This window comes from Rhipicephalus microplus, unplaced genomic scaffold, assembly GCF_043290135.1.
Source record: "Rhipicephalus microplus isolate Deutch F79 unplaced genomic scaffold, USDA_Rmic scaffold_136, whole genome shotgun sequence".
Classification (NCBI taxonomy): Eukaryota; Metazoa; Arthropoda; class Arachnida; order Ixodida; family Ixodidae; genus Rhipicephalus; species Rhipicephalus microplus.
In genome coordinates, this window is record NW_027464708.1 from 225914 (window position 1) to 253502 (window position 27589).

The 27589-nt window shown below is 46.2% G+C and overlaps 1 protein-coding gene across 1 annotated transcript in view; it reads left to right on the plus strand.

Annotated features, from left to right (window-relative positions):
- The window catches only part of LOC119167985 (uncharacterized), a 70239-nt gene that overhangs the window by 19647 nt on the left and 23003 nt on the right, over positions 1-27589 (plus strand). The window contains exons 2-3 of the mRNA XM_037419440.2: positions 13465-13601; positions 13672-13751. Of these exons, the coding sequence (XP_037275337.2) occupies positions 13465-13601; positions 13672-13751 (217 nt within the window). The remainder of the gene's footprint in view (positions 1-13464; positions 13602-13671; positions 13752-27589) is intronic.

Here is a 27589-nt window from a genome sequence, read left to right on the forward strand (position 1 = left end):
ATTTGTGGCAAGGCTAATCTTTCAACTAAAAGCCTAAAACAAAAAGTTTCAAAATTAAGAGCTTTTTTGTGAAGAAAAGACCACCTTCGAAAAATGAAATAAGAAAGACCTGGCCTCAAATTTGACCAAAATGTTTCAGACAAGAACGCGTACGTCATTCCATATGCGGTTTTCATAAAATGTGTCCTCATTTGTTTCGTTACCGAGACATATTACGCCAAACTGAACCTTGATGCGTGTTGATTCAGTGTCATTGATGCTTATGTGTTTATTTATTGATTTTATTTATTTACTTATTACCCACATCGCCCATACAGGTATTATAGTGGGGGGGGGTACAAGGAAAGAACATGAAAATTGGCAGGTTTACATAAGATTACATAAGGATTACGTATGTTTACATGAGTTGCATTGCGTGAAAATCTACAGTAATAATTACTTCGCTGCAGCGAAACTGCCGCATGGTGGCTTTCTGAAGAAATTGAATTCTCTGATTTTGTGTGCCTAGCTTGTGTTGTGGTGGGCTACTTATGCTCTCGAAAGGGCGAATGCGTACGCACAACCTCACCTACAAAAGTCAGAAGAAAACAGGATGCGCCTGCTCAAGACAACAATCGCTCCTTCATGAAGAAATGCATGCTTTACTCAATCACTGTTTTGAGTTGTACAGGCTTTTCCCGAGACGCATAAAGTAATTGCAGCAAATTTCTGTCTCTAATAGCCGCGGTTTGCAGTGTACAAGATCAACTTGCACCACCAGTATTGCAGTGCGCGAGTCACTGCGAGCACGTGGTTTAGGCGGCTTCACAAGAACTCGCCTTGCACACGAAACAAAGCATAGTGCAAAATAACAAAAACGCCGACCAAAGTGAAATACACAAAGGTTAAAAAGACGTTCCGGCTCGTTTTGACTGTGAACAAGGCTCCCGTGTGGGGAGCCGAAACGTCTTTTTACCTTTTGTGTATTTCAGCTTGGTCAGCGTGTTTCTTATTTTGCAGAATGTTTGTCCCCGACCAGACGGTATTCCGTCGGACTCTTGACTATACAAAACAAAGCATCTGCATGCAATGACTGGGTGGCTTAATTCACAGATAAAAGCCAGAATCAGCAGGTGCAGTGTTATCAATGTGTTTACTGACTGGCTGCTCCTCATCAACTACGTGCTTTGGACGCTGTAAACATCTTACCAATTTGACGCAGAATGTGTCTGAACAACATTTATAAAACAGTCTGTCTGTCTGTCTGTCTGTCCCGTCGCGTACATCTTCAAACATTTTCCGCCTAAGAGTGGCACATACCAACGTTCGGTATTCGCCACTGGTATGGTGGTATGTGCCACTGGTTATTGACAGTTTATATAAACTCGGGAGCGGTGAGTAGAGACATGGGTAATTTCAACGTGTAAGCGTTAAGAAAAAGTGGACATCAGCAGAGTTTACTCAAATAATGCAACCAAAAAATGACAGAGTCGCAGCAAGAATGGACCCCGCATTGTGCATGATAAACAAATTTTCTACCACAGAACTACACGAGATCTTGTAACTGCTTTTCAGATGAGCTATAATGCTTGTGAAGCGTCCAGTTTACATGCGGTGATGCCTATTCAATTTTATAAACATTACTTATGTGGTCCTACAATAAGAAGTCACCACGTTTTGAGATAAACTGTAGTTAGGCGCGATGCACCGAAGGTGATTGAAAGTTTATATCAACAAAGGACCAGCATAAACAGACATCCGTAATTTTATTTGAAGAGCGTTAAGAAACATTTTCGTATCTCCTCTAAGTGCATGGCAACAATTGTTTGAAGCTGTAGGTGCTAAGTTCCGTGTTGTCTACGTTGAAGTCGCCAATTATTATAAAGGTTGGACATGTGGACGGATGGACACGCAGATGGAAAGGTGGACGTATGCATAGATGGTAGGATGCATGAATTGACGGATGGCCATATTCATGGACAGACTAATAGAGCAGGTGGTTGTGTACTGTGCTGTCATGTAGGTGAATAATGTTCATGTAAAGGCTATTATTTACACATACGTTTTTGTTTCTTGTGCTAGTGTTCAGTTTTGGTTCGGGTTTTGTGTGGCGTGATTAACGCCAACTAGTTCGACCCTAAGGAGCTTCGCCCCTAAAAGCTGGAATTGGTAGCGCTGACCCAATGAACCCTTAGAATAAATACCATGGTCCCTGCAGGCATCGAACATCAGCCTTCTGAGTGGCTATTAAGTATTCTACGACAGAGCCACGCCAGGACTTGGAACTGGTTTTTAAGTTAATCGTAATGTTCTTGAAACACTAATTTCGTGTGCAGCTGTGCAAGGCCAGTTCAGATTTTTTCAATATTATTCTCAGTCTGACAGTCCCTATCGCTCTCCTTGGCTTTGCACTCCACCCGAAACGACCTGCAGGCTCCCATCCATTTGGATAAACACGTCAAGCAGACTTCTAGGCGCGCTGCGCCGTACACACCAAAAGACGAAACATCACCGCCAAATGCACTCAATGCCGCATCTATGGCGGTGATGGCAAGCCTCTGTAGAGAGAATTACAGACCATGTCCCTGTAAACAAGTGCCAGCACGATTAGCAGGACAGCTCTGATCCTTCGGAAGAAAAGAGAGGGAGTATGAACCAAGTGCCCTTCACAGTTGTGTCCTTGATTTGGGTGCACGTTAAAGAACCCCAGGTGGTCAAAATTTCCGGAGTCCTCCACTACGGCGTCTCTCATAATCATATGGTGGTTTTGGGACGTTAAACCCCACAAATCAATCAATCAATCAGTTGTGTCCTTCATGAAAAAAAAGGGCAGATCCCACGTACAGTGGGAATCGATGATATGCGAAGCACGGTTGATATGTGACTTTAAGATTACCACAACGTTACGACGTGGAGGTAAATTATGCCGTACACGACTTCCATGTAATGATTACCATGTTTGGATGTGTTGTTTACCTTCGTCATCTATCCACGTCACGTGATACCAAATTTAATACATGGGAAGCAAGCGAAACGGCCGCGAGCACGCTATGAACGTGGTATGTTGTCAGGTTCTTATACATGGCACGCGAGTCATGATTATCATGTTTGAACCATATACCATCGTCATCCGTTGACGTCACAGAACAATAAATTTGGTATCTATTGGCTTATAAAACGGCCGCAAGTGCATCATGAAGGGCCTAATATACTCTAACGCAACGTTGATGCGCGCGCACGCTGGGCACAGTGACGCTACATTAGCCGAACTCGAGCACTTTATATATAATCTGACGCCGCGCATGACCGGCGCCACCAGCGTCCCTCGGCGCGGCTAAGGTTTTTAGATAGATGAAACAAACTTGTTTGATCTAGGGACCTTAGGCGCGGCCACAGAACACCTACTACCTACTGACGGCCACCGGCGCGAAATGCGACCGCCAATGCGTGACGCAGATAGCATTGCATTTGACTTTTTTTCGTGACGGAGGGACGCCGGACGCCCTGAAACGCGCATACGTCAAAACAACGCAGCGCGCCGCGTGCCAGCGAGTATATGGCAAGACCGGCGCCTGACGTGGAAAAACTCCGGCATGACGCGACGAAATGAACGCCGGGACGCACGAGCGCCGGGACACGTCGAAGTGCATTAATGCCTTGACTGGAGCTTGTAGTCATTTTCACATGACACGCATCTCATGATTATCACGTTTGCATAAGCCACATACCTTCGTCATCAATTCACGCCGTGTAATACCAAATTTGACATATGCAAAGCTAGCGAAAAGCCCGCGAGCACATTATGAGTGTGGCATGTTGTCATATTGTTACATGACACGAATGCCTTGATTATCCCGTTTGGATGTGTCATTCAACTATGTCATCCGTTCGCGTCACGTAATACCGAATTTAGTACACGTGAAGCAAGCGAAACGGCCACGAGCGCATCATGAAAATAACATGTAGTCATGTTGTTACATGACACGCATCTCATGTTTATTATGTTTGCACCAGTCTCATATTTTCGTCATCCATTCACGTCCCGTTATACCTAATTTGGTATAAGTGAAGCTAGCGAAGCGACCACCAGCGAATCATGAGCGTGGAATGTAGTCATACTGTTACATAACACACATCTCATGATTATCATGTTTGCACCAGTCACATACCTTCGTCATTCATTCACGCACTGTAATACCAAATTTTGTATATGTGAAGCTAGCAAAATGGCCGCGAGCGCATCACGAGGATGGCATGCAGTCATGTTGTTACATCACACGCATGTCATGATTTTCAAGTTAGAGTGTATCATTTGTGTTCGCCATTGCAATCATGTCATACCATACCAGTCTTGCACCATGCCATGTGAACGAAACCACCGCAAGAGCTACAGGACCATGAAATGTTAATCATGACATTCGTGACATACATTTCATTTTTTCATGTTATGACTACTCAAATATGTTCGTCATTGAGTCATTTTATGCCATAGCAAGTTTAATATTGATACCATTGTCGAAACGGCCAGAAGAGCTAAAAGTTGTAGGCGGCTAGATAGATAGATAGATAGATAGATAGATAGATAGATAGATAGATAGATAGATAGATATGCTCAATGTCGCCAAAGTTTGCTAAGAAATGCTTCGCACAAAACAGAGGTACTCGTGTTCCTGCCGTCTTCCGACCTACTGTGGAAGCTGGAAGCTTGTGGAAGGTCAACCCTAATATGTGGCATCAGTGATTGTAACGTTGGCTCAAGAGAATGTTGTCAACCATCGCCTCAACAAAAATAGAAGATTGGTGGTTACAGTGTCAGCTGTGCCCGCTGCAAACAATTGGCTCACTGTGACTGAACTTGCTGGCGTAGCTGTAGAAGCCCGAGTTCCGTACTCATACACGACGAGCTATGGAAAAATACAAGATGTTCCTCTGAGGTACTCACACGAAAAAGTACACTACCTACGGGATCAAGGTGTCATTTCAGCGAGGAGGCTCACCACGTTCACACCCGAAGAGGGAGAAAAAGTAAGAGAGGAATGTCGTCGATCTGTTATTTTGGAATTTAGCAAGGATTAACCACTACCTAAAAGAGTTACGCTTGCCTTTTGTAGTTACTCGGTCGCCGAATACGTTGGAGAAGCTACAAAGTGTTGAAAGTGTCAAAGGCAAGGTCACATATCGGGGCACTGCACAAGCCCGGTATGCTGCAAAGTGTGTGCTGGGCCTCACTCGCACAAGGAATACAGCTGAAGAGCACAACCTAAGTGTGCAAACTGCGGTGGTCTACACCCTGATACTAAAAATGCTACTACACTCGCACGCACGTCGGAGCAAGCACAAGAGAAACCACCAAGATGGAACGAACAACCGCTTAACCTTGGTGTGGTATTCATGAGTATGAAAGACGTCTCTCAAGAACAACCACCACAAAGCCAAAAGACATCCGCTAGCACGTACGGAGATGTTACTAAAAAGAAACGTGGAAAATCCATGGGCTTATTGTCTTCATCAAAATCATCGCAACGTGTCTCGCAAGACCCACAAAGCCCGCACTATCATAACCAGTCTCAGTCACCGCAACACGATAAGAAGATCTACGAGAGCCAGCAACACGGAAACACTGACCAAGACGTCGCACGCATACTCAATACTATGTTGTTTGCAGCCCTCGCCCTTGTCTGCGCAAATCTCTAGACTAGAAGGGTCCCACAGGTAGACGCAATCCTTGCAATGAAGCCTCTGGTGTCGACGTGCTTCACAGTAGCAATCATGGCTTTCTTCACCGTAGCAATCATGTCTTTCCCAACGATATCACCACCTGAACTGACAATCCATAAAATATCTCGCACATCCACCATATTCAAGTTGAACGCTTGCGGGCTTCACTCGAAGCTTTCAGATTTCCGACAGCTGGTGCAAGCGTACCGATTCCCTTTCATCGTCATCTCTGAATCACGAGTCGGAAGACATCTCAGAATCAACGGGTACTATTTTCATCATTCAAGACCACCTGACAATATCAGCAGGTTACGCATAGGCATTCGCAGAGATACTTCGGCGTTCCAGATCCTACCCTACAACGACAATGAATATGCAGAAATAGGTAAACAAGAATACACTCTTATTGGAGTATACCTGGAGCCAGACAGGCCTTTCGATGCTTAAAAACTTAAAAATATCATTTCAAGAACACCTTCTTCAGACATAATTCGTGCAGACTTCAAGGCCCACAATGAAATTTGGGGCCGCTCACAAACTTGTGCGTAAGGAGCCAAGCTCGCAAAACTACTCTTAAAACATTCCATTGAACCTCTGAATGATAGCAGTGTCATATATCTATGGGGCTTTCCAACTACAGGCAACATTGAGGTCAGTTTCTAAACAAGCTCATTTGCCCGTAGCTTTCACTGGCACGTCGACTTGAAAACACGGGGCAGTGATCACTACCAAATTATAATACCAGCTGTTGGTGCGAAGATGTCTTCAAAGAAATTGGTTACGAGATCTACAGATTAGGAAGCATACAAAGACACCACTAGCAAAGGAATTACTGGTGCCACAAAGTACGAAGAATTGCTCACTATAATGTCTCATTGCTAAGAGCATGCACACGTTTTTCAGCTAAGATTGAGAGATTTAGTCAAACAAAGAGGAGTTTGAAAAATTGTGTGCTATTCGCAGGCGAGCTTAAAATATTGTGCACAAAGAGTCTTAAAGACCTTCAAGCCTGCCGACGGACACGACGTGATATCCGCTGTTACCTGGATAAACGTAACTGACAAAGATGGCGCAACTTTTGCCCCATACAGAATGTTCGTCAACCGGTAACCTAAATATGGCGGGTTTTTAGAGGCATGTTCACGCCACTCCAACAGCTTCGCCTTTTCTCCGCATTTTTCTTTTACGGACAGAAATCCCTTCAGGGTTGTCAGAAGGAAACTGCACACTGTTATCCTCAACTTCAATACCCTGGAGCTCTTCCTCAAGCAACAAATCTGACTACCCACGAGATGCAGTGCCAGCAATAGATTTGCCTTTCAAAATTGAAGAAGTGAACACCGCGATCAGTAAATATAACCGGCACATATCACTCGTTGACGACGAAATAAGCTATGAAGCCAGTGCAAAGTTACCCCGCATCTCCCACCTACGACTCCTAGCATACTATAATTGCACATGGCTGCCTGGCAAAGTTCCCGCAGAATGGAAGCTCGCTTAAGTAGTGCCCATTTTGAAACTTGCAAAGCAGCCAAAAAGCAGTGCCTCTTCGCGACCCGTCGCCCTGCTGAGTTGCGTTGGCAAGCTTATGGAGCGGATGGTTCAAAAACGAATGACTTGTTTTCTAGAAGGCCACATCAAATTTCCTCAAGAAATGAACGTATTCCGCCAAAGCAGATCAGCTATCGGTAATGTCATCAGCCTCACTCTTTTCTCGAAGAGGACCTCTTTGCTGGATGGATCCCAAAAGCTATCTTCCTCAACATCAAAGCAGCTTTTGACTTTGTCTTTTACCATGCCTTTCTTGCAGCCATGGTCAGTCTTGGCCTTGGAGGAAGACTATAGATAGACTAGGAGCTTGATTTCCTGCCTGCAGTAGTGTAGTCTAGCCAAGATTTGACTAAGAGTGTAGTCATACACCATCGGCTGGGACTTCGAAAATCTTTATGATAAAGTGGAAATTGAGACAAATATGAAGTATCCATAAAGTGGCCATTACGTTCTTTTTTTGCGACACGATTTTAAAAGTAGGCGAAATTGCTGCAAGTAGTTGAACCTAGTGACCATGTTCTCGCAATTGCAACAATACAACTTCCATACTACAATACAGCTTTCAGCTGATTGAGCATGTCATGTCAAGATTATTGGTCCAGGACATTGATATTGTCGCGCGTGAACAAGAGGGACTTCAGGTAAAGAATACCGCGTAGTCACAGAGGCGCAGGTCAGGGACACCACAACCAAAAAACAAAAGCCTCGGCGAGAGCGCGCTAGCCCAACAACTTCTTCCTCGTTTCTTCTCCTCGATGCGGGCTCGTGCTCGCCGCAGTTCATGGCCAGGTGGCATTATTCCCCCACTGAAAAAAAAAGCATCGCCCCGATGCTCGCGCGAATGGTAGTGGATAAGCGGAAGTAAAGCAGACATGCACACTGTGGGCACACTTAAGAAAAAAAAAACAACAACAAAAGAACAAGGCTGAGGTACGGTCCCACTAACGTACGAAGTACGGCTTGAGCCGTACAACGTGAACAATCTCTGGGTAGTGCTTTCGACGCTGGGGTGACATGGTTCCATATGGAACCACCTCATAATTCACGTCACTGATGCGACGCACTACTTTGTAGGGTCCAAAGTAGCGACTCAGGAGCTTTTCGGACAACCCTTGGCGGCGAACCGGAGTCCATACCCAAACTAGATCTCCTGGGTGGTATTCGACCTGTCGATGGCGAAGATTGTAGCGGCGTGCATCTGCAGTTTGTTGTTGCGTAATATGCAGGCGTGCCAACTGTCGAGCTTCTTCGGCAAACTGAGCAAGCTGCTCAGCGTCAGGTGTGAGCGACCCGTCGTAATCGTGTGGCAACATAGCGTCCAACATGGTCTGGACCTCACGCCCATAGACGAGACGGAACGGTGTGAATCGTGTCGTTTCTTGGATGGCAGTGTTGTAGGCGAATGTTACGTATGGAAGGACCTGATCCCACGTCTTGTGTTGAACGTCTACATACATGGACAACATATCGGCGATGGTCTTGTTAAGTCGTTCCGTCAGGCCGTTAGTCTGCGGATGATACGCCGTCGTCTTGCGATGGCTCGTGAAGCTTAGCTTGAATACATCGTCAATGAGCTGAGCCGTGAAAGCTGTTCCGCGATCAGTGATGACGCAAGACGGGGCGCCATGGCGAAGAACGATCTGTTCGACGAAAAACTGGGCAACATCGGAAGCTGTAGCTCGTTGCAGGGCTCTTGTCTCGGCGTATCTCGTTAGATAATCTGTCGCTACAACTATCCATTTGTTACCGGCAGATGACAGAGGAAACGGCCCCAGTAAATCCATGCCTATTTGATCGAACGGCGACCTTGGTGGTGTGATTGGTTGCAGCAGGCCTGCAGGCTTCAGTGGCGGAGATTTGCGGCGTTGACATTCACGGCAGCTTTTCACATATCTCTTGACGTACATAGCAAGTCTCGGCCAGTAGTACGCCTGTTGAACTCTGGCGAGAGTTCGTGAAGAACCTAGATGCCCGGATGTGGGTTCGTCGTGGCAGGCCAGAAGAATGTCGTCTCGCATGTCAGATGGGACCACTAGCAAGTAGGCTTTTCCATTGCCGTTCGAGTTTGATTTATACAAGACACCGTTCCGCAGGCAGAACGAAGAGAGATTGCGAGAGATGTGCCGAGGTACGGGTGTGTTGCGTCCTTCTAGTTGGTCAATGATTGCGCGAATCTCGACGTCATCGTGTTGTCGTGCGATCAAGTCTGTTGCAGTGAGGACTCCGAGAAAGCCGCAGTCATCGTCATTGTCGGGATCACAAACTCCGGTAGGTGCACGTGACAAGGAATCAGCATCTTCGTGCTTGCGGCCTGATTTATAGACAATGGTAAGGTCAAACTCTTGCAAACGAAGGCTCCATCGTGCCAGACGCCCAGACGGGTCTCGTAAATTGGCTAACCAGCACAATGAGTGATGATCAGTAACTACTTTAAAGTGACGACCGTAGAGGTAAGGCCTGAATTTCATAGTGGCCCACACTACTGCTAGGCACTCTTTCTCCGAGGTGGAATAGTTCATCTCGGCGCGAGACAGGGCACGGCTGGCGTAAGCTATCACGCGCTCGGTGCCTTCTTGATGTTGGACAAGCACGGCGCCGAGACCTACATTGCTCGCGTCGGTATGAACTTCCGTGGCAGCATCCTCGTCGAAGTGAGCAAGAACTGGTGGTGCCTGCATACGCTCACGTAGATCGATAAAAGCCGCGTTCTGTTCTTCATTCCAAACGAATGGTACGTCGTCACGTGTGAGACGAGTCAGAGGCTCGGCAATTCTAGAAAAATTGGCGATGAAGCGACGATAGTAGGCGCACAGACCGAGGAAGCGGCGTACTGCTTTCTTGTCACGGGGAACGGGAAAGGAGGCTACTGCGGTTGTCTTGTCGGGGTCAGGTCGAACACCGTCTGCGTTCACAACATGCCCCAGAAATTTAAGTTCTTTATAGCCAAAGTGGCATTTTTCTGGCTTCAGCGTGAGGTTCGCAGAGTGGAGTGCTTCCAGAACAGCCTGCAGACGTTTCAAGTGTTCCTCGAAAGTGACCGAAAATACGACGACATCATCGAGATAAACTAAGCAGGTGTTCCACTTCAGACCGGTAAGAACAGTGTCCATCATTCTTTGGAATGTCGCTGGTGCAGAACACAGGCCGAAGGGAAGCACCTTGAATTCATACAGGCCGTCCGGTGTAACAAAAGCAGTTTTTTCTCGGTCTCTTTCATCAACCTCAATCTGCCAGTATCCGCTTTTCAAGTCTATGGATGAAAAATACCTTGCTCGCCGTAGTCTGTCTAGTGAATCATCGATGCGTGGCAGAGGATACACGTCTTTTTTTGTCACGTCGTTCAGCTTTCTGTAGTCCACGCAGAAACGCAACGTTCCGTCCTTTTTCTTTACAAGAACGACTGGCGATGACCATGGACTATTGGACGGCTGTATAACATCATCCTGAAGCATCTCTTCGACTTGAGCATTGATCGCGTCACGTTCTTTGGCAGAAACTCGGTAGGGTTGTTGCTTTATGGGCGAGACATCGGTGTGTATAATAATCCGGTGTTTCATAAGGGGCGTTTGACGCACCTTTGAGGATGAAGCGAAACACTCTTGAAATTCAAGCAACAGCTCCTGCAGCGCTGTGCGTTCTTTCTGCGTGAGGCTCGAATTGATGTCCACCTTTTCAAGAGCCTTAGAAACGCCGGTCGATGTCGATTGTAGCCCACTATTTATTGATGCGGCAGAAAAACATTCAGCAACGTCTTCGATGGGGTAGGCGAAAGCGATAGCGGTGCGTCGAAACAGGTGCCGCTGCTCATTACTAAAATTTGTCACAAGCAGCGTGGCACGTCTGTCGTGAAGCGTAATGAGGCTGCGGGCTGCGCAGACACCTATGCTAAACAAAAGTGTCAAGTTGCCTTCGGCGACTGCCTCACCGTCACGTATCTCGTCACACACGACTTCAACCAGGATGCTTGAACGTGGAGGCAACGTGATTATGTCGGCCGAAACACGAAGCGAACTGAGATGGCTGTCATCAGGCTTTTCTGCTTTGTCTGTAGAGAACGTCACTGTGCGCTGTCGGAGGTCAATGATAGCGCCGTATTCACGTAAAAAGTCGACGCCTAGGATGAGGTCTCGGGAGCATTCAGGAAGTATAAGGCAGCTGCAGAGAAATGTGCGTTTGCGAATGCCGACTCTAATCGTGCAGATACCGAGAGGGGTGACGACGTGCCCGCCGGCTGTACGGATTCGTGTCCCGTACCACGGCGTACCCACTTTCTTGAGATGCGTCGCCAGTTTTCTGCTCATGATGGAGTAGTCGGCCCCTGTGTCTAATAAAGCTGTAATATCGTGGCGGCCGTCGAGCACTACAGGTATATCTAGGGAAAGTCGGCTTTCTGATTCGGGAGCTGTCGTCGTTGAACCACTGCTGGTACGTACTCGCATGGATTGGGGCCCTTGTTCGTGTCGTTTATCAGCGGCCCCGCCCCCGAAGGTCGCTGTCGTTAGTTTTCCCGCCTAGGGCTGAGCGGCCGTGCTGGCGCCGCCCCTGGGTAGTTCGGGACACTTGACGAAGACCTTCTTGGAGATGGTGATCGTGACTGGCGCCGCGGGAGCAGTGGCATGCGCTGCTCGGACAGGTACTCCTCAATCGCTCTGGGTCTTTCGCCAAATCTTGGCCTGGGTGAGTCGACGGCGAAACCCTGAAGTCCGAGGCGACGGTACTGGCATTCGCGGTACACGTGTCCGGCTTCGCCACAGTGGTAGCACAGCGGCCGCCTGTCCGGTGTGCGCCATACGTCCGATTTCCGCGGGAGGAGCTGCCGATTCTCGAAATGCTGGACTGGTTGAACTGCTGGGAGTGGATCGCGATGTGCAGGGTGTACGAAACGGCGTGGAGGAGCGTAACGACTCGCAGCTTCGGCGTACGATGCAGGAGCGACGTAACAGCTCACAGCCTCGGCATAAGATGCACGGTGAGGCTCGATCGGTACAGGCGGGGAAGCATCGTTGGACAGCGGGACTTGCAAAGCCTGCTGTACTTCACTCCTGATGAGGCTGGAGATGGATCCCGCAGCAGGTGGAGGCGGCCCGTGAATCTTCTGCAGCTCGTCGCGTACCACCGATCTGATGAGGTCGCAGAGAGCTTCGAGATTGACGTTACTCCCCGCAACTCCAATCTGGTCCACCGGCGAGGCAACATTCACGTGGCGGTCGTACACAGCTGATCGCTGCTGCAGCATGTTTTCCATTGTCGTTGCTTCAGTTAAAAACTCTGCCACAGTATTCGGGGGACTTCGCACGAGACCAGCGAAGAGTTGCTCCTTAACTCCTCGCATTAGGTGGCGCAACTTCTTGTCTTCTCCCATACCTGGGTCAGCGCGACGGAAAAGGCTCGTCATGTCCTCCACGTACGCCATCACGCTCTCGTTCGGCATTTGGATGCGTGATTGGATGGCCCGTTCCGCTCGTTCACGGCGATGGGGGGTCAGCGTAACTTGCCAGCAGCTGACGGCAAAACATCGTCCACGACGAGAAGGGTTCGCGGTTCTCGTACCAAGTACGAGCTCCGTCCTCAAGGCTGAAATATACATTCCGCAGCTTGTTGGCGTCGGTCCACTCGTTGAAAGCCGCAACGCGTTCAAAGTGAGCCAACCAGTCCACAACATCCTCCAACATGGAGCCACGGAACACCTTCGGCACTCGTGGCTTCTGCAGCGTGTAATTAGCCATCGGAATATTTTCCGTACCGCTCTGGGGTGGTGCAGTTGATGCCATCTCCGGTAGAGGTTCACGCTCGGGGGACAATCCTCGGATTCTCCGGCTGGCCCGGTGGACAGGTGTTGCGACTGCGGGTATAGGGCTCCCAGGAGGCGTTTGGATCATTGACTGGGAATACCCAGCGACTCCACCAGTTGTCGCGCGTGAACAAGAGGGACTTCAGGTAAAGAATACCGCGTAGTCACAGAGGCGCAGGTCAGGGACACCACAACCAAAAAACAAAAGCCTCGGCGAGAGCGCGCTAGCCCAACAACTTCTTCCTCGTTTCTTCTCCTCGATGCGGGCTCGTGCTCGCCGCAGTTCATGGCCAGGTGGCAATATCATGTGAAGGTGGTGTAGCGTTAACTTAAAATTCACTATAAATTTATATCAGTATAGGTGCAAACTGCTGCGTAACAAATCTGATTTTGCCGCTTACCTCTTGGGATGCACTTTTTTGCAGTTCATGAATACGACTGAAGGTATATGGGTTTTGAACACGACTCAACGAAATCCACAATTTTGCAAGAAAGATACCAACATTAACATGACAGCAAACGAAACATACTTTCTTCGGTCATATCAAGAAAATGACACAATGTAAGAGTCTTGGCCACATACAACTCTCGCTTCACGTATGGAGTGTAAATTTACTTCGTTATTTTTACAGTGTGAACATAAGCCTTGTAGGAGAGTTCGGTCACTTTGCTGGTGATGAGGACGTTCGCAATCTAATTACAATTATAGGCGGTAAGTGGGAACAAATCTTCTTCATTTCAAAATCATTGCAAAGTGTGATCTAATTTTGCAAATAAAAAAAACGATTGGGCGGGAACTAGACAAGTACACAATAAACATGGACAAACGCTGCTATGCGCCTCAGTCTACTTCCTCGTCTGGCTTGAGTTCAGCCATTTTTTCTTGCAAGTATGAACCAACTTGCCAAGCAGAAACTCTTAGTGATCAATTAATTGAATAAATACGCCAAGCTTTTCTGAAAAACACAAAACATGTCACAGCGAAAGCTGGAAAAGTGGCATTTTTGGCGCCTTTTGTTAGCTTTCTTGGAGCTGCCTGGCAAGCAGACTTGCAAAGCAGGCAATATGCCACTATTCTTCGTTCTGCGGAGAAGAAAGCTGCTAATTACTGCTTGCGTCCTATTTTTATAGCATAGAAGAAAGAAGTCTGGTTGAACTTACTATGTCTGTTGTCTCCGAGACAGCATCTGTTATTTGCAATGAAGCTGCCTTGGAACACTTTTTGGGCGTATTAAGAAAACACAGCTGATTGGTAGTGCATGCTATAAAAAGCGCTCAAGCCAAAAACTTCAGTGCACCACAAGGCCTGGAGTTCGAAAATATTTCTCAAAGTTGACAAGTCACTCGTGCTTCTCTCTACTAACAATGCCATACGCTCAAAGTTCGTGATTGGCTAGTTTGAGGGACGTGATAAGGCACATTTACCACGACCGTGGTGGTATGGCCCCACGTGACCGCCCGTGTGGTCGCGGTCTCTCAAGAAGTAAGACAGTTGTTGAAAGAATAAAGACGAAAAGAAAACACTCAAGCTTGTGATGCGCACTGACGGACGGGACCATCTGCTTGCCGCCTTAAAGTCTCCTCCTCCCCCCCCCCCCGACACTTCTGAGTACTTTCAGTGAGCTCACTGGAGAGAAAAGCACTTGAAGGTAATAAAAAAAGGGCTGAATGCTATAGATGTATTTTCCGCACGAGCTGGTTAATGTTTTGCACAAAGTACAAGAATCGCACATCAGCTATGATTGGAAAAAAGGGATAAACTACATACATGCAGCTTGCGAACTTCACAAGCGTCGGAGAAATCTTCGTAACTGTGCTCGTTTTGGTGGATTCTAAAAGCTTTTACGGCAGTTGATTAGTGAGTCAATAAAGTGTCTTGATGATAATAGGGGGAAATTTTCCCGAGTCCGGTAAACATAAATAAAAGTGTGTGAATGCAATATAGATCCGCTCTTTTCTCACTTGACGCAGAGCCGCTCGCCGTATGGGAGACTTAGTGTCGGAAGAAGTGGAGCTCAGACAGCGGGGCACTCCTCAGGGATCCCTCCTCTTGCCGGCGCTTTTCAACCTTGTGATGCTCGGGGTTTTCGAACGACTTTCTAAAATCTGTCTATGCGAGCGATGTAATCATCCACAGGGTCGAATGGCTTCATTGAGTCCGCCCTGCAAGAGACCATTGACACCGCCGAATCCTACTTCGACCTCACTGGTCTCAGGTGCTCCCCCGCGAAGTCGGAGCGGTTGATATATTGGTCCAAACGCCGGGGTGGCAAGCCAAAGGGTGGAAAACTCCGGCGGAATGCAATATCAACTTCCACACCAGTGATGGTCGTACAGTGTCCAGGGTAGACACCATCAAGGTCTTCGGTGACCCGACTCACCGCCACCAAGGCGGGCCGCCATATTCTGCGCAAGCTAGGTTTCTTCTCCTCGATGGTCAGAACCCCCCCCCCCCCCTCCCCAGAGTTGACTTTAGTTCCCCATGAAATCCGCGCCCTTATCACGATCGCACCTATTCCGCGAAATGTACACGAGCAATAGAACAGAGGCAGACGCCTTGCGCGGGTGGCCACCATTCTTAATTGCGCATACACATGGAAGCGACAACGTTTCGTTCGTGGACGCTGGTGCCTATCATAACAACCGAGCTTTCGCTGTAGACACGGTATCATCCCCGTAGCAGATTTTTAACTCTGCCACAATCCTCACCTGAAACCCCGAAGTAGTGGAGCAAGTAGCTATAGCTATAGCTATGCTCGAGAGCAAACGGGAACTCATCTACAGAGACTCCAGACTGGCCATCAAAGCCTTCCAACGCAGAGTCATCTCCGACCTGGCGTTACGTATCCTGCGCAGAGCGGGCACGAGTGCCCTGAAGTACCACAGTGTCACCTGGCTCCCCGACCATCTCGGCAAGGTGCCGGCACTCCCAGGTGCCCCACATAACCTCAAGAAGATTGCCCATGATGCAGCGCGCCTTTACCCACCAAACCGCCACAAAGCAACCCAATATCGCTGAATTAGAGAGCAATCGGGATGCACCCATTGCATACAACGACATCACAAAGCACTTTTACCTTGAACACCATATTTTTACACCCCCACACCCGAAACTTAACAGAACACACGTGCTAACACCACGCCTAATATACAGACCCACACGTACCCAAACCTTGCAAAGATTTTTGTTTATTATTCTTCGGCATACCCCAGTGACACGTGCCCCTCGTGTGGACATACAGCGACACTCGCACACATAATCTGGGAGTGTAAAAACACTCTTCCTGGCTCTACCTCAAACAAGTGCGATAGGTCCCTAAGGAGTTCTCTTCTCGCCGACCAGCATTGGGCCGTCCAGCAGGTCCACGAAGCGTCCTCCAACTACTCCCTGTCAGTCCCTACGTGGGAGACGCCCGCTCCGTGCTAAGCGCGTCCTGCAGGACTGAAATAAAGTTGTAAATGCGAAGCCTTTCTTAGCCAATTCGGTGACTTTGAGCGTATCTATCTATCTATCTATCTATCTATCTATCTATCTATCTATCTATCTATCTATCTATCTATCTATCTATCTATCTATCTATCTATCTATCTATCTATCTATCTATCTATCTATCTATCTATCTATCTATCTATCTATCTATCTATCTATCTATCTATCTATCTATCTATCTATCTATCTATCTATCTATCTATCTATCTATCGTGACAAAGGAAGACGGGATGGCGGCCAACGTAGTTGTGTCATTGTCTCATTATTTTATTATGAAAGGCGATTGCTGAAGCGGAGCGGCGGTAATTGCAGCGTCCAAACCGCCAGGCGCGTGAGCCCGACATATTATAGCTCGCGTCTCGAGCTGTGGCATGAGCTGAATGAGAGGCGTAGCGCGGTGGCTCAAAAAATGACGATGATGATGAATGGCGATGATGATGACGCTACAAATTACCCCTCCCCCCACAGAAATGAAGTCGAAATGAAAAACGATTGGGGCGTATGTGCAAGTGAGTTAAGTTCGCGAAACTAAACGGGGTCTGTGAGCAGTCCAGGTCGTCAACGGGAAGGGACAATAGGTAATGACTGGGTCTCTGGCGGGCGACACTGCGAGAAATGTGGCGGGCGAAGAAGAAAGCACCGGGTCACTGTGGCCATAAACAAGTGCGTCCCACGATGACTTGGCGGGATCACTCGAGAGCGCACCCGGTGCTTCGAGCATGCACGGCTGACAAAGGTACCCTTAGGTGGAGTCGTGGGAGGGTGCCGAAAAGCACGAGCTGGTGATGGTGGGGAGTTGATGCTATGAATTTAAGCGGAACCAGGACGACCGAGTACTGAAATGTAAAGGACGCGGCGGCGTCTTAAACAGCGCACATGGCGCAGACATGGCTGGTGACAAGAAACAGTGGGCTGGCAGTCCTGGCGCGGGCGTAACCATTGATGGAACACCAACCTGAGCGTCGCAGTGTGGCTGACATGCCGGCACGGGTGACCGAGTCGACGGACGTGGAAACGCCGTGGTCGAAATAGTGCACGGAAGTCTCGGCAGGCAGGTAGGTCCACTGTGACCGGTCTGCCGATCTGCTGCGCAAAGGCGGTAGTGGCCTTGGTCTTGATGAGGGTTATGTCTGAATTCAAGGCACTTTGTCGCGTTGTGGTGTCGCCCTTGCAAGGCTCCAGAGGTTGGTCACGAGATCCGGAAGGCGTGGGCTCTACCGGAGAGTTGGCTGATGCACCCGTGCTCGTCGGGGAAGCCTGGTGGATGTCCACCTGCGTGGTTGGTACGGAATGTGCTGGCTGTTCAGCCATTAGCGAATCTGTCATCTGGTCCTTGGTCATTGTAGCAGCATCTCAAAAATTCGCCCTAACAAGTCGTGGGCAGGAAATTCAGCTGCGGGAGACTTCAAGTTAGATGATAGTGGCTGCTTGCAGGATGCGCAGATTGCCAAGGTTGATGGAAAATTATGTTTATTTGACAATGCCGACTGTGGAAGCTCTGGAACCTGGTGTCGAATAATGGGCGAAAATATCTCAGACCCAGACTCCGAGGCATGCGGCAAAGTAGCCGCCGAGGAGTCTCATGGCGTTGAGGTGTCACGTGCCGTTGATATCGCGGAAATTGTGCATATGGCACGCACCTGCGATGAACCTTTGTACGTGGTCGCCAATGGAACGCAGCTCTCGGTGCTGAAGTCAGGGGAAGTGCGAGCGTCTTCTACCTAGTCGTGGTCGAGAGCAGGATTCAATCTTCCTGTGACCGGATCTTAGAAGAAGTCGTAGCCGGAGTGGTGAGGTCTTCGTCAAGGTAAGGCGGCGGGCCATCTGGTACCGCTCGCTAGGGCGGAGGGGAAACCTGGAACTCGCGGCTCCCCGGAAGCGGGCGGTGGGTTTCACGGTAGAAGGCGAGAACCGCAGCGCAGAGGTCATCGAAGGGTCCCGCGCTAGAGGGTGACTCGGCTGCTGGATGACGCAGCTCAACCGGGAGGGCGTGCAGCAGGACAGCTTGCATCATCGGTTGTGCCTTGAAGCCATTGACAGCCAGAATGACATTGAGCTGCATAAACCACGCTCGAGGGTAGACCGGGTGAAACGGTGGAACTGGAGGGCAGAGTTACGGAAGCATGGCTGGGGGCCGCGCGGCGATGGGCGTGTTCTCCGGGTCACCAATGTAGCGAGAGAGGAAGACGGGATGGCGGCCAAAGTGGTCGTGTCGTTGTCTCGCCACTTTCTTAAGAGAGGCGATTGCCGAAGCTGAGCGGCGGCGGCTGCAACGTCCAAACCGCCAGGCGCGTGAGCCCGATCCACCCAAGCTCGCGCCTCGAGCTGTGGCATGAGCTGCACGAGAGACATAGCGCGGTGGTTAGACAAAAAGGCAATGATGATGACGCTATCTATCTATCTATCTATCTATCTATCTATCTATCTATCTATCTATCTATCTATCTATCTATCTATCTATCTATCTATCTATCTATCTATCTATCTATCTATCTATCTATCTATCTATCTATCTATCTATCTATCTATCTATCTATCTATCTATCTATCTATCTATCTACCCGCTTACGCCTTTTAGCTCTCCTGGCCGTTTAGATGAAGGTATTGATACCAAACTTGTTGTGGCATAACATGACTGTGTGAAAAAGATATTTGACAAGTCCCTACATGAAAATCTCGACACGTATGCCATGAATGTCATGATTTACATTTCATGGTCCTGCAGCTCTTGCGGTGGTTTCGTTCACATGGCATGTTGCAAAACTGATATGGTATTGCATGATTGCATGGCGAACACAAGCTACAGACCCTAACATAAAAATCATGTGATGCTTGTCATGTAACAACATGACTACGTTACACGCTCATTATGCGCTCGCGGCCATTTCGTATCGTCACATATACTAAATTTGGGATTACGGTACGAGAACGGATGGAGAAGGTATGGAATAGTGAGGAATAGTAGATATAGACGGGGGCAAACTAGAAAAGTATAGTAAATATAGACTGGTGCAAACATAATAATCACGAGATGCATGTCATGCAATAACATTACTACATGCCACACCATGATGCTATGGCGGCCGTTTCGCTAGCTTCGCACATACCAAATTTCGTAGTACGGGACGTGAATGAATGACGAAGGTATGATAGTGCAAGCATGATAAACATGAGACGTATGTCATGTAACAGCATGACTACATGCTACGCTCATGATGCGCTCGCGGCTTTTCTCCTAGCTTCACATGTACCAAACTGTGTATTGCGCGATGAGAACTGACGACATGAGTAAACGACACATCCAAACATGATAATAATGATATGCGTGTCATGTAACCAAACATGACTACATGCCACACTGATGATGCGCTCGCGGCCATTTCTCTAGCTTCACATATGCCAAATTTGGTCTTATGTGATGCCAATGGATGATGAAGGTATGTGACTGGTGCAAACATGATAATCATGAGATGCGTGTCATGCGAGAACATGACTACAAGTCACAGTCAAGGCGCCAATACGTTTCGACGTGACGCGGTGCGCGTGCTCGCTGGCGCTCATGTCGTCGTGTCACGATTGCCACGCCAGGCGCCGGTCCTGCCATATACACGCAGGCACGCGCCGCTCTGCGTTGCTTTGACGACCGCGCGTTTCAAAGTGTCCGACGTCCTTCCGTCACGAAAAGAGGTAAATGCAGTGTTGTCTGGGTAATGCATCGGCGCTGAATTCAGCATGTCGCATTTCGCACCGTTTGCCGTCGGGCCGCACCGAGAGATCCTAGTCAAGCCTGGCATCAGACTATAGAGTGCTCGTGTTTTGCTAATGTATGGTCGCAGTGCCCAGCGCACGTGCGTGAACACTACATTTGAGTATATTTGGCCGTTCATGATGCGCTCATGGCCTTTTTGCTAGCTCCACATATACCAAATTTTATGTTACCTTACGTCAATGGATGACGGAATATATGACTGGTGCTAACATAATAATCATGACGCACGTGTCATGTAAGAACATGACAGCATACAACGCTCATAGCGTGCTTGCGGACATTTCTCTAGCTGCACATATAATAAATTTGGTGTCACGTGGCATGAATAGATGATGAATGTAAACAACACAACCAAACATAATAATCATGAGACGGAAGTCATGTACAGCATCATTTACCTGCCCTTCGTAAGGTTGAGCTTAATTTAAAGTTACAGATCAACATTTCTCAATCGTGCTTCGCATATCATCAATATCTTTTGTATGTGGAGCGTGCTAATTTTTTTTTCATTGCATTCCAATGCACAATAGCCTAAGTGACACTTCCTGAACATTTGTATCGAAATGTTTTGAAGTATAAAACAATTTTTATAAAATTAAGCGCAAATTGGTCATGTTTGTACAGACACAGATAATTTTAGTCTGCAATATTGGTAAGTGTGTATTACCCTGATTTATGTATTTGCGCAGACAGATACTCCATACTGTAAAGTCGATAAATTAGGAAATTGTACGCTTGCATTTCATGGAATAGAAACATAGCTTACTCTGGCATTGATTTTGTACATAGCTAAAACATTATGACATTTTTTCTGCAGTGCCAAGTAGACAAAGTTCGGCGATAACTTTATAAGATCGTCCAAATTTTCTCAAACAAGGAACAATAAATAAAATAACTTATATTTGATACGTTACTCGAAAGGAATAGTAAATATTTGAACTACTGTGTTGCGAGGTTTTCTTCATCTTCTGGCACACAACCACTCGGGACATGAGCTGGTAATTTGGATCAGTTTAATTAAAAAAGAATTAGCTCTATGAGCAATAAATGTTTGATCAAACCATTCTGTTTTAGTTAAGTGTGCTTCAAATGGATAGAACAAAAAACTTTGATCATATTTTTGGGATTATCAGCAGCGAGATGAAAAATGAATAAAACAATGTCGAGTGGAGTTTCTTTTTATATTAGAATAACCCTCCTTAGTGTAGCGATGTATTTTAAAGCTATTGTCACTGTAATATTCACTGAACGAAGTGATTTTCCTGAAATTTCCGGTGGCACAGAAGAAACGCTGATAAAGTCACGATATACACCATGACATTGAACATGAGGTGAACTCATAAATCTTGATAAATGCTTGTGTGTACGCTTTACTTTAAAGCAATAGATAATGTGCTGTATCACCTTGAATACCGTAGGTACGACTATATTTCAGCCTGCAGTCAAAAATTATTCCGAAAGCTCTAATGTTTCTGTTGTACACAAGCTTCCTTTCGTTTTTAACATTTGGTTATTATTTTTCGGTTAAAAGTAATTGCAATGTTCTTTATTTCTTAAATCCTGCGAATATTGCTTTCAAATAAACTGTCGTGGGTAAATGCAGAAAAAAAGTGTGTTGGGCTGGTTCGTTTGGTTTCAATTATAAACAGTGCCAAAAATAAAACACGCAGAAACGCAGCAAACAACGCAACTGCTAACGCCGCTGAATCTTTTTCTGTGTGCTTTGTCATTTGTGCATTTTGAAAATATTATATTCTGGTAGTTCTGTCTTATTTTGAAAGAGTTTACTTTTTCAATGTATAGCTTTTTTCGAATAGTTGTCTGGTCGTTGAAAAACTACTTCAAATGCGTTCCTTCTCTATTGGAACTGGATTCGGCCTAACCACTATTATATACATATTCGGTCAAGTCTTAATAAAAAACGTTCACTTGCGTCTACGAGATTGCAAAATATTAGTGCATGACCTTCAACCTTTTATTAGCATTCATTCTTTTCTATATAGCTTAATGAATGCATTCCAGGCTGCTCGTTTGTATTTAACAAGTTTGCTGCAACCAATTGCCCTAACATAACGTCCTTTGTGGACGTACTTCTGCTACGCATAATCATCATCTATCTTTCATGCTTGTTCTCTATTTTTGCCGCGCGAAAGCATCTGGTACACAACAAATATCAGGGAGGTTATTATGAGAAGAAAGCATTCTTTAGAGGGAAATGACGAGTACCCATTAAAGCGCCGCCCGGGCTATGTAAAGAGTTGGTGGATCTAGCCTAGACTGGGCTTGAGTCCTTGAGCTTCGGGCTCGGCCCTGAATCTGGCCCGTAATAAGCCCGGGTCCTATGCTTGTCGGTGGTGGCACCATGTATGCTAATGTCTACCTTGGATTGTTTGTGGGTGTTAACATTCCGAAGCGGCTATATGAAACGCCTGCGTGCAAGGTGTTACATATAAGATTTACGAGAGACGCTTCTGAGCTACAGGTTATCCCAGTCATGCTGTGCGACCTAAATTGATCAGGCGCTCTGCGGAACCACTGATGGCGCTGGCGCAAAAAGTTACTTTCGCAGTAGTAGCGCGATTGTACGGTGTTTTAGAAATGACGATTACCCACACCACGCAGCCACTCTTTGTTAAGTAGAACACAATCGAAAATCATTTTAGCTATGCAGGTAGCTGGGTGTGCGCCGCAAGAGAAAAAATTGCCGTGGCTGATAGTTTTTGGGGAATTCATACAGATGCACAGAGTGGGTATTCTGTGGCAAAATTTAGATGTTTTATAGGCTAAATTTTCAATAAAAGCAAGAAGGACCGCGTTTATTCATACTACAAAGAAAAAACATTTTCTTGTCAAAAATGTAAACACCTTCTGAAAAGATGCCCACTACAAAAATACAATATACCCGATCCTCCTATAATGCCATTTTAGATGGGTGCTACCCACCCATTTTTTCTATTCATATCTCCTGGCGCTTGTCCACTGTACGGGATGGACCAAGCATGGAGTGGTTCATAAAATAGTATGTCATTTTAGAATAATGGAGGTTATGTAGTTGAAAGACTACGAATTACCGCGAAAAACATGATGCTTGATCTAATGCATAAAACTATTTTAATAAAATTTTTTCTCTTAAATTACAGCGATTCCCTGATAATATATACGTGTTTAATGTTGCAGACACTTTAGGATAATAATACAGATTAATTAGTGAATTGATTAGTTTCTTTAAAGTAGTCTCCGACAGCCACAGATACCTTCCCATAGGAGAACTTAGAAATGGAGGCTTTAAAAGACAAAATGCCAGGAACAGATAAACTCATATTAATACCACGTAAATGCACTTCTAAAAGGGTTTTTCGTACAGCAGTAAAGCGCGTCCAGATAAAAGAGAAATAATCTATCGTTTCCAGTTCACCCCAGAACGTGCCTAACCAAGCTGGCTGAGCAGACCTGTGTTTGCAGAAATTTAGATTCAGTGTGCCGGTAACGCAGCCTCGTTCTAGTTACTTCTAGTTGACGAGTTTGGAAAACTTCTCTTCCCCAGATATATAATAATGGCGATATTCGATGTGGTTTGTCAGTGCTCTATCACTGAAGACGTCCATAGGCGCACACCAGCGTAATCGATCAGCAGTCATATAAGCGGATAATAGAAGAAACATAGCTGCAACATAGAGGAATGCTATAGCAATAATGAAAGGGTGGGGGGTATCGTAATTAAACTGAATAAGAGATACAAGATGAAGGTGGTACAGGCTTACGCGCCTGCATGCAGTCATGATGACGCTTCAGTTGAAAGCTTCTATGAAGACGTGGAATCGGCATTGAGTAAGGTAACAACACAGTAAACAATACTGATGGGAGACTTTATTGCAAAGGTAGGGAAGAAGCAGCCTGGAGACCAGACAGTAGGAGATTATGGCATCGGTGCTAAAAACGCCAGAGGAGAGCTACTAGTAGAATTCGCAGAACGCAATAATTTATGGATTTTTAATACCTTTTACCGAAAACGAGGAAACCGCAAGTGGACATGTAAGAACCCTAATGGCGAAAATAAGAACGAAATAGACTCTATAATGAGTGCACACCCAGGCATCGTACAGGATGTGGAACTGGTTGGCAAGGTACGATGCAGTGACCATAGACTGGTACGGTCTCGAATTCGCCTAGACTTGAGGAAGGAACGACAGAAACTGATACGCAAGAAGCCAATCAATGAGCTAGCACTGAGAGGGAAAGTATAGGAATTCAGAGTCTCGCTTCAGAACAGGTACTCGGCTCTTAGTGAGGAAACCAACCTTAGCATAGATACAATGATTGATAATCTGACGAGTATCATCACGGAGTGTGCAGTAAAAGTTGGAGGCAGGGTAGTTAGACAGGACACTGGCACGCTTTCCCAGGAAACAAAGAATCTCATTAGGAAGCGTCAAATCATGAAAGTCTCAAGTACAACAAACAAAATAGAACTGGCATAGCTTTCAAAGTTGATTAACAGGCGTAAGGTGTCCGATGTAAGAAGGTATAACATGGAGAGAATTGAACACGCTCTGAAAAACGGAGGAAGCGTCAAAGCAGTGAAGGGGAAACCTGGGATAGGGAAAAAGCGGATGTATGCACTAAGTGACAAGGAAGGCAAAATAACTACCAATATGAATAGGATAGTTAAAATAGCGGAGGAGTTTTACAGAGATCTGTACAGTAGCCGGCACAATCACGGCTTCAATACTATAAGAACTAGCAGTAACCCACATGACACCCCACCAGTAACGATAGAAGTCAGAAAAGCTTTGGAGAGCATGCAAAGAGGCAAAGCTGCTGGTGAGGATCAGGTAACATCAAAAATTCTGAAAGATGGAGGACAGATTGTGTTGGAAAAACTAGCCACCCTGTTTACAAGGTGTCTCCTGATGGGAAGAGTACCAGAGTCTTGGAAGAACGCTAACATCATCTTAATACATAAGGAAGGAGATGACAAAGACTTGAAGAATTACAGGCCGATTAGCTTGCTCTCTGTAGTATACAAGCCATTTACAAAGCTAATTGCTAACACAGTAAAGAAAACATCAGAATTCAATCACCCAAAGCAACAAGCATAATTTCGAACAGGCTACTCAACAATCGACCACATTCATACAATCAATCAGCTAATAGAGACATGCTCAGAATATAACCAACCACTATACATAGCCTTTATCGATTACGAGAAGGCGTTTGATTCAGTAGAAATATCAGCCGTCATGCAGACACTGCGGAATCAGGGTGTCGGTGAAGTATATATAAACATACTCGAAGAAATCTACAGGAGATCAACTGCTACCATAGTGCTTCATAAAGAAAGCAACAGAATACCAATCAAGAAGGGTGTAAGGCAGGGGGACACAACCTTCCCAATGCTATTTACCGCGTGCTTACAGGAGGTTTTCAGAAACCTAGAATGGGAACAGTTAGGGATAAGAGTTAATAGTGAGTACCTTAACCTGCGCTTCGCCGATGACATTGCATTGCTGAGTCACTCAGGGGACGAATTGCAACTCATGATTACGGAGTTAAACAAGGAGAGCAGAAAGGTGGGTCTTAAAATGAATCTGCAGAAAACGAAAGTAATGTACAACAACCCCGGAAAAGTGCAGCGCTACGAGATAGGTAACAGTTTAATTCTAGTTGCAAAAGACTATGTCTACTTAGGGCAGGTAATAACCGCGAAGACGAACCACGAGATTGAAGTAACTAGAAGAAAAAGAATGGGGTGGAGCACATTTGGCAAGCACTCTCAAATTATGACAGGTAGATCGCCACTATCCCTCAAGAGGAAGGTATATAACAGCTGTATCTTTCCGGTGCTTAGCTACGGAGCAGAAACCTGGAGACTTACAAAGAGGGTTCAGCTTAAATTGAGGACGACACAGCGAGCAATGGAAAGAAAAATGGTAGGTGTAACCTTAAGAGACAAGAATAGAACAGCGTGGATTAGGGAACAAACGGGGGTTAAGGATATCATTGCTGATATCAAGAAAAAAATGGACATGGCCGGGCATGTAGCATGTAGACAGGATAACCGCTGGTCGTTAAGGGTAACTAACTGGATTCCCAGGGAAGGCAAGCGGGTTAGGGGGAGGCAGAAGGTTAGGTGGGCAGATGAGATTAAGAAGTTTGCGGGTATAAATTGGCAGCAGCAAGCACAGGCCTGGGTTAACTGGCGGAACATGGGAGAGGCCTTTCTCCTGCAGTGGACGTAGTCAGGCTGATGATGATGATGATGACGATGATGATGATGATGATGATGATGAAGTGGATAATGGGAAGTACGGTAAAAGTAGTTCAGTTATTAAGGACTTATTTAAAAATCGGTCATTTCAATCAGAAACAACCCTCTATGTCCTGGCACCCAAACTGCTTCCACTTTTCTCAAATGCACCGGTACTACTGCACGGAAACCCCTTTATAACTTGAGATTGGTCACCAATAGAAGGTGCAACACGTAGAGTTAATCTGTTATTATAACAGCTGATGTAATTGCCGTATTCCACTTGCGTAAGGCGAGCACTGCTGCCAGAAATTTTGTCATAAAAATGGTTATAAAGCTTGGTAGTCGAAGGAAATAAAACCAATCTCAATTCGGGCTAAATATACCAACGCATGACTTTTAGGCACATTGCGACTAACAGTGAGGTCAATAGACTCTAACAATAGCAACTTTGTTGTAATAATGCTAGGTTAATCTTGTGCGAAACACTCTAAATTATTAAGGGGGAGTAATTTGACATTATTAGTAAAAACATCGTCAAATATAATATTCCACAGAGTATGAATTGTCACGAGTCGGCATGATATTGGATGTACGTACGTTTACAGACCCGTACATTTTGTACAAATAAAATTTGTGGGGTGTGAAATCGTGGCCGCCTAGCACCAAAAATAAAAGTTACTAGTGTGGGCGTAAAGGCTTCTTCTGATTGTCGTAATGGTGACTCATAAATTCTCAAAAATGTCTGAACAGTCAAAAGGTGAATTCTGCGGGAAAGAGAATTAAGGGATCTTAGATTCGAGTATCTCTGTTGGAAGCTTGCTTATTTTTTTACCTTCCGCCTTTTGCTTTCCATTGTGGTCAATACATTTTTCAGTACGATGTTCTAATGAATACTTCTTTCCACACTCATTAGCCCACTCTTGGTTTAAGGCATAACACTTTCAGAGAGATCAGATGATCAAACGAAGGTGACGAGATAGACATCTTCAAAATGAAGTTCTATTTTAATACTTCGCATATTATATCCCTGGGAGCCTCCTG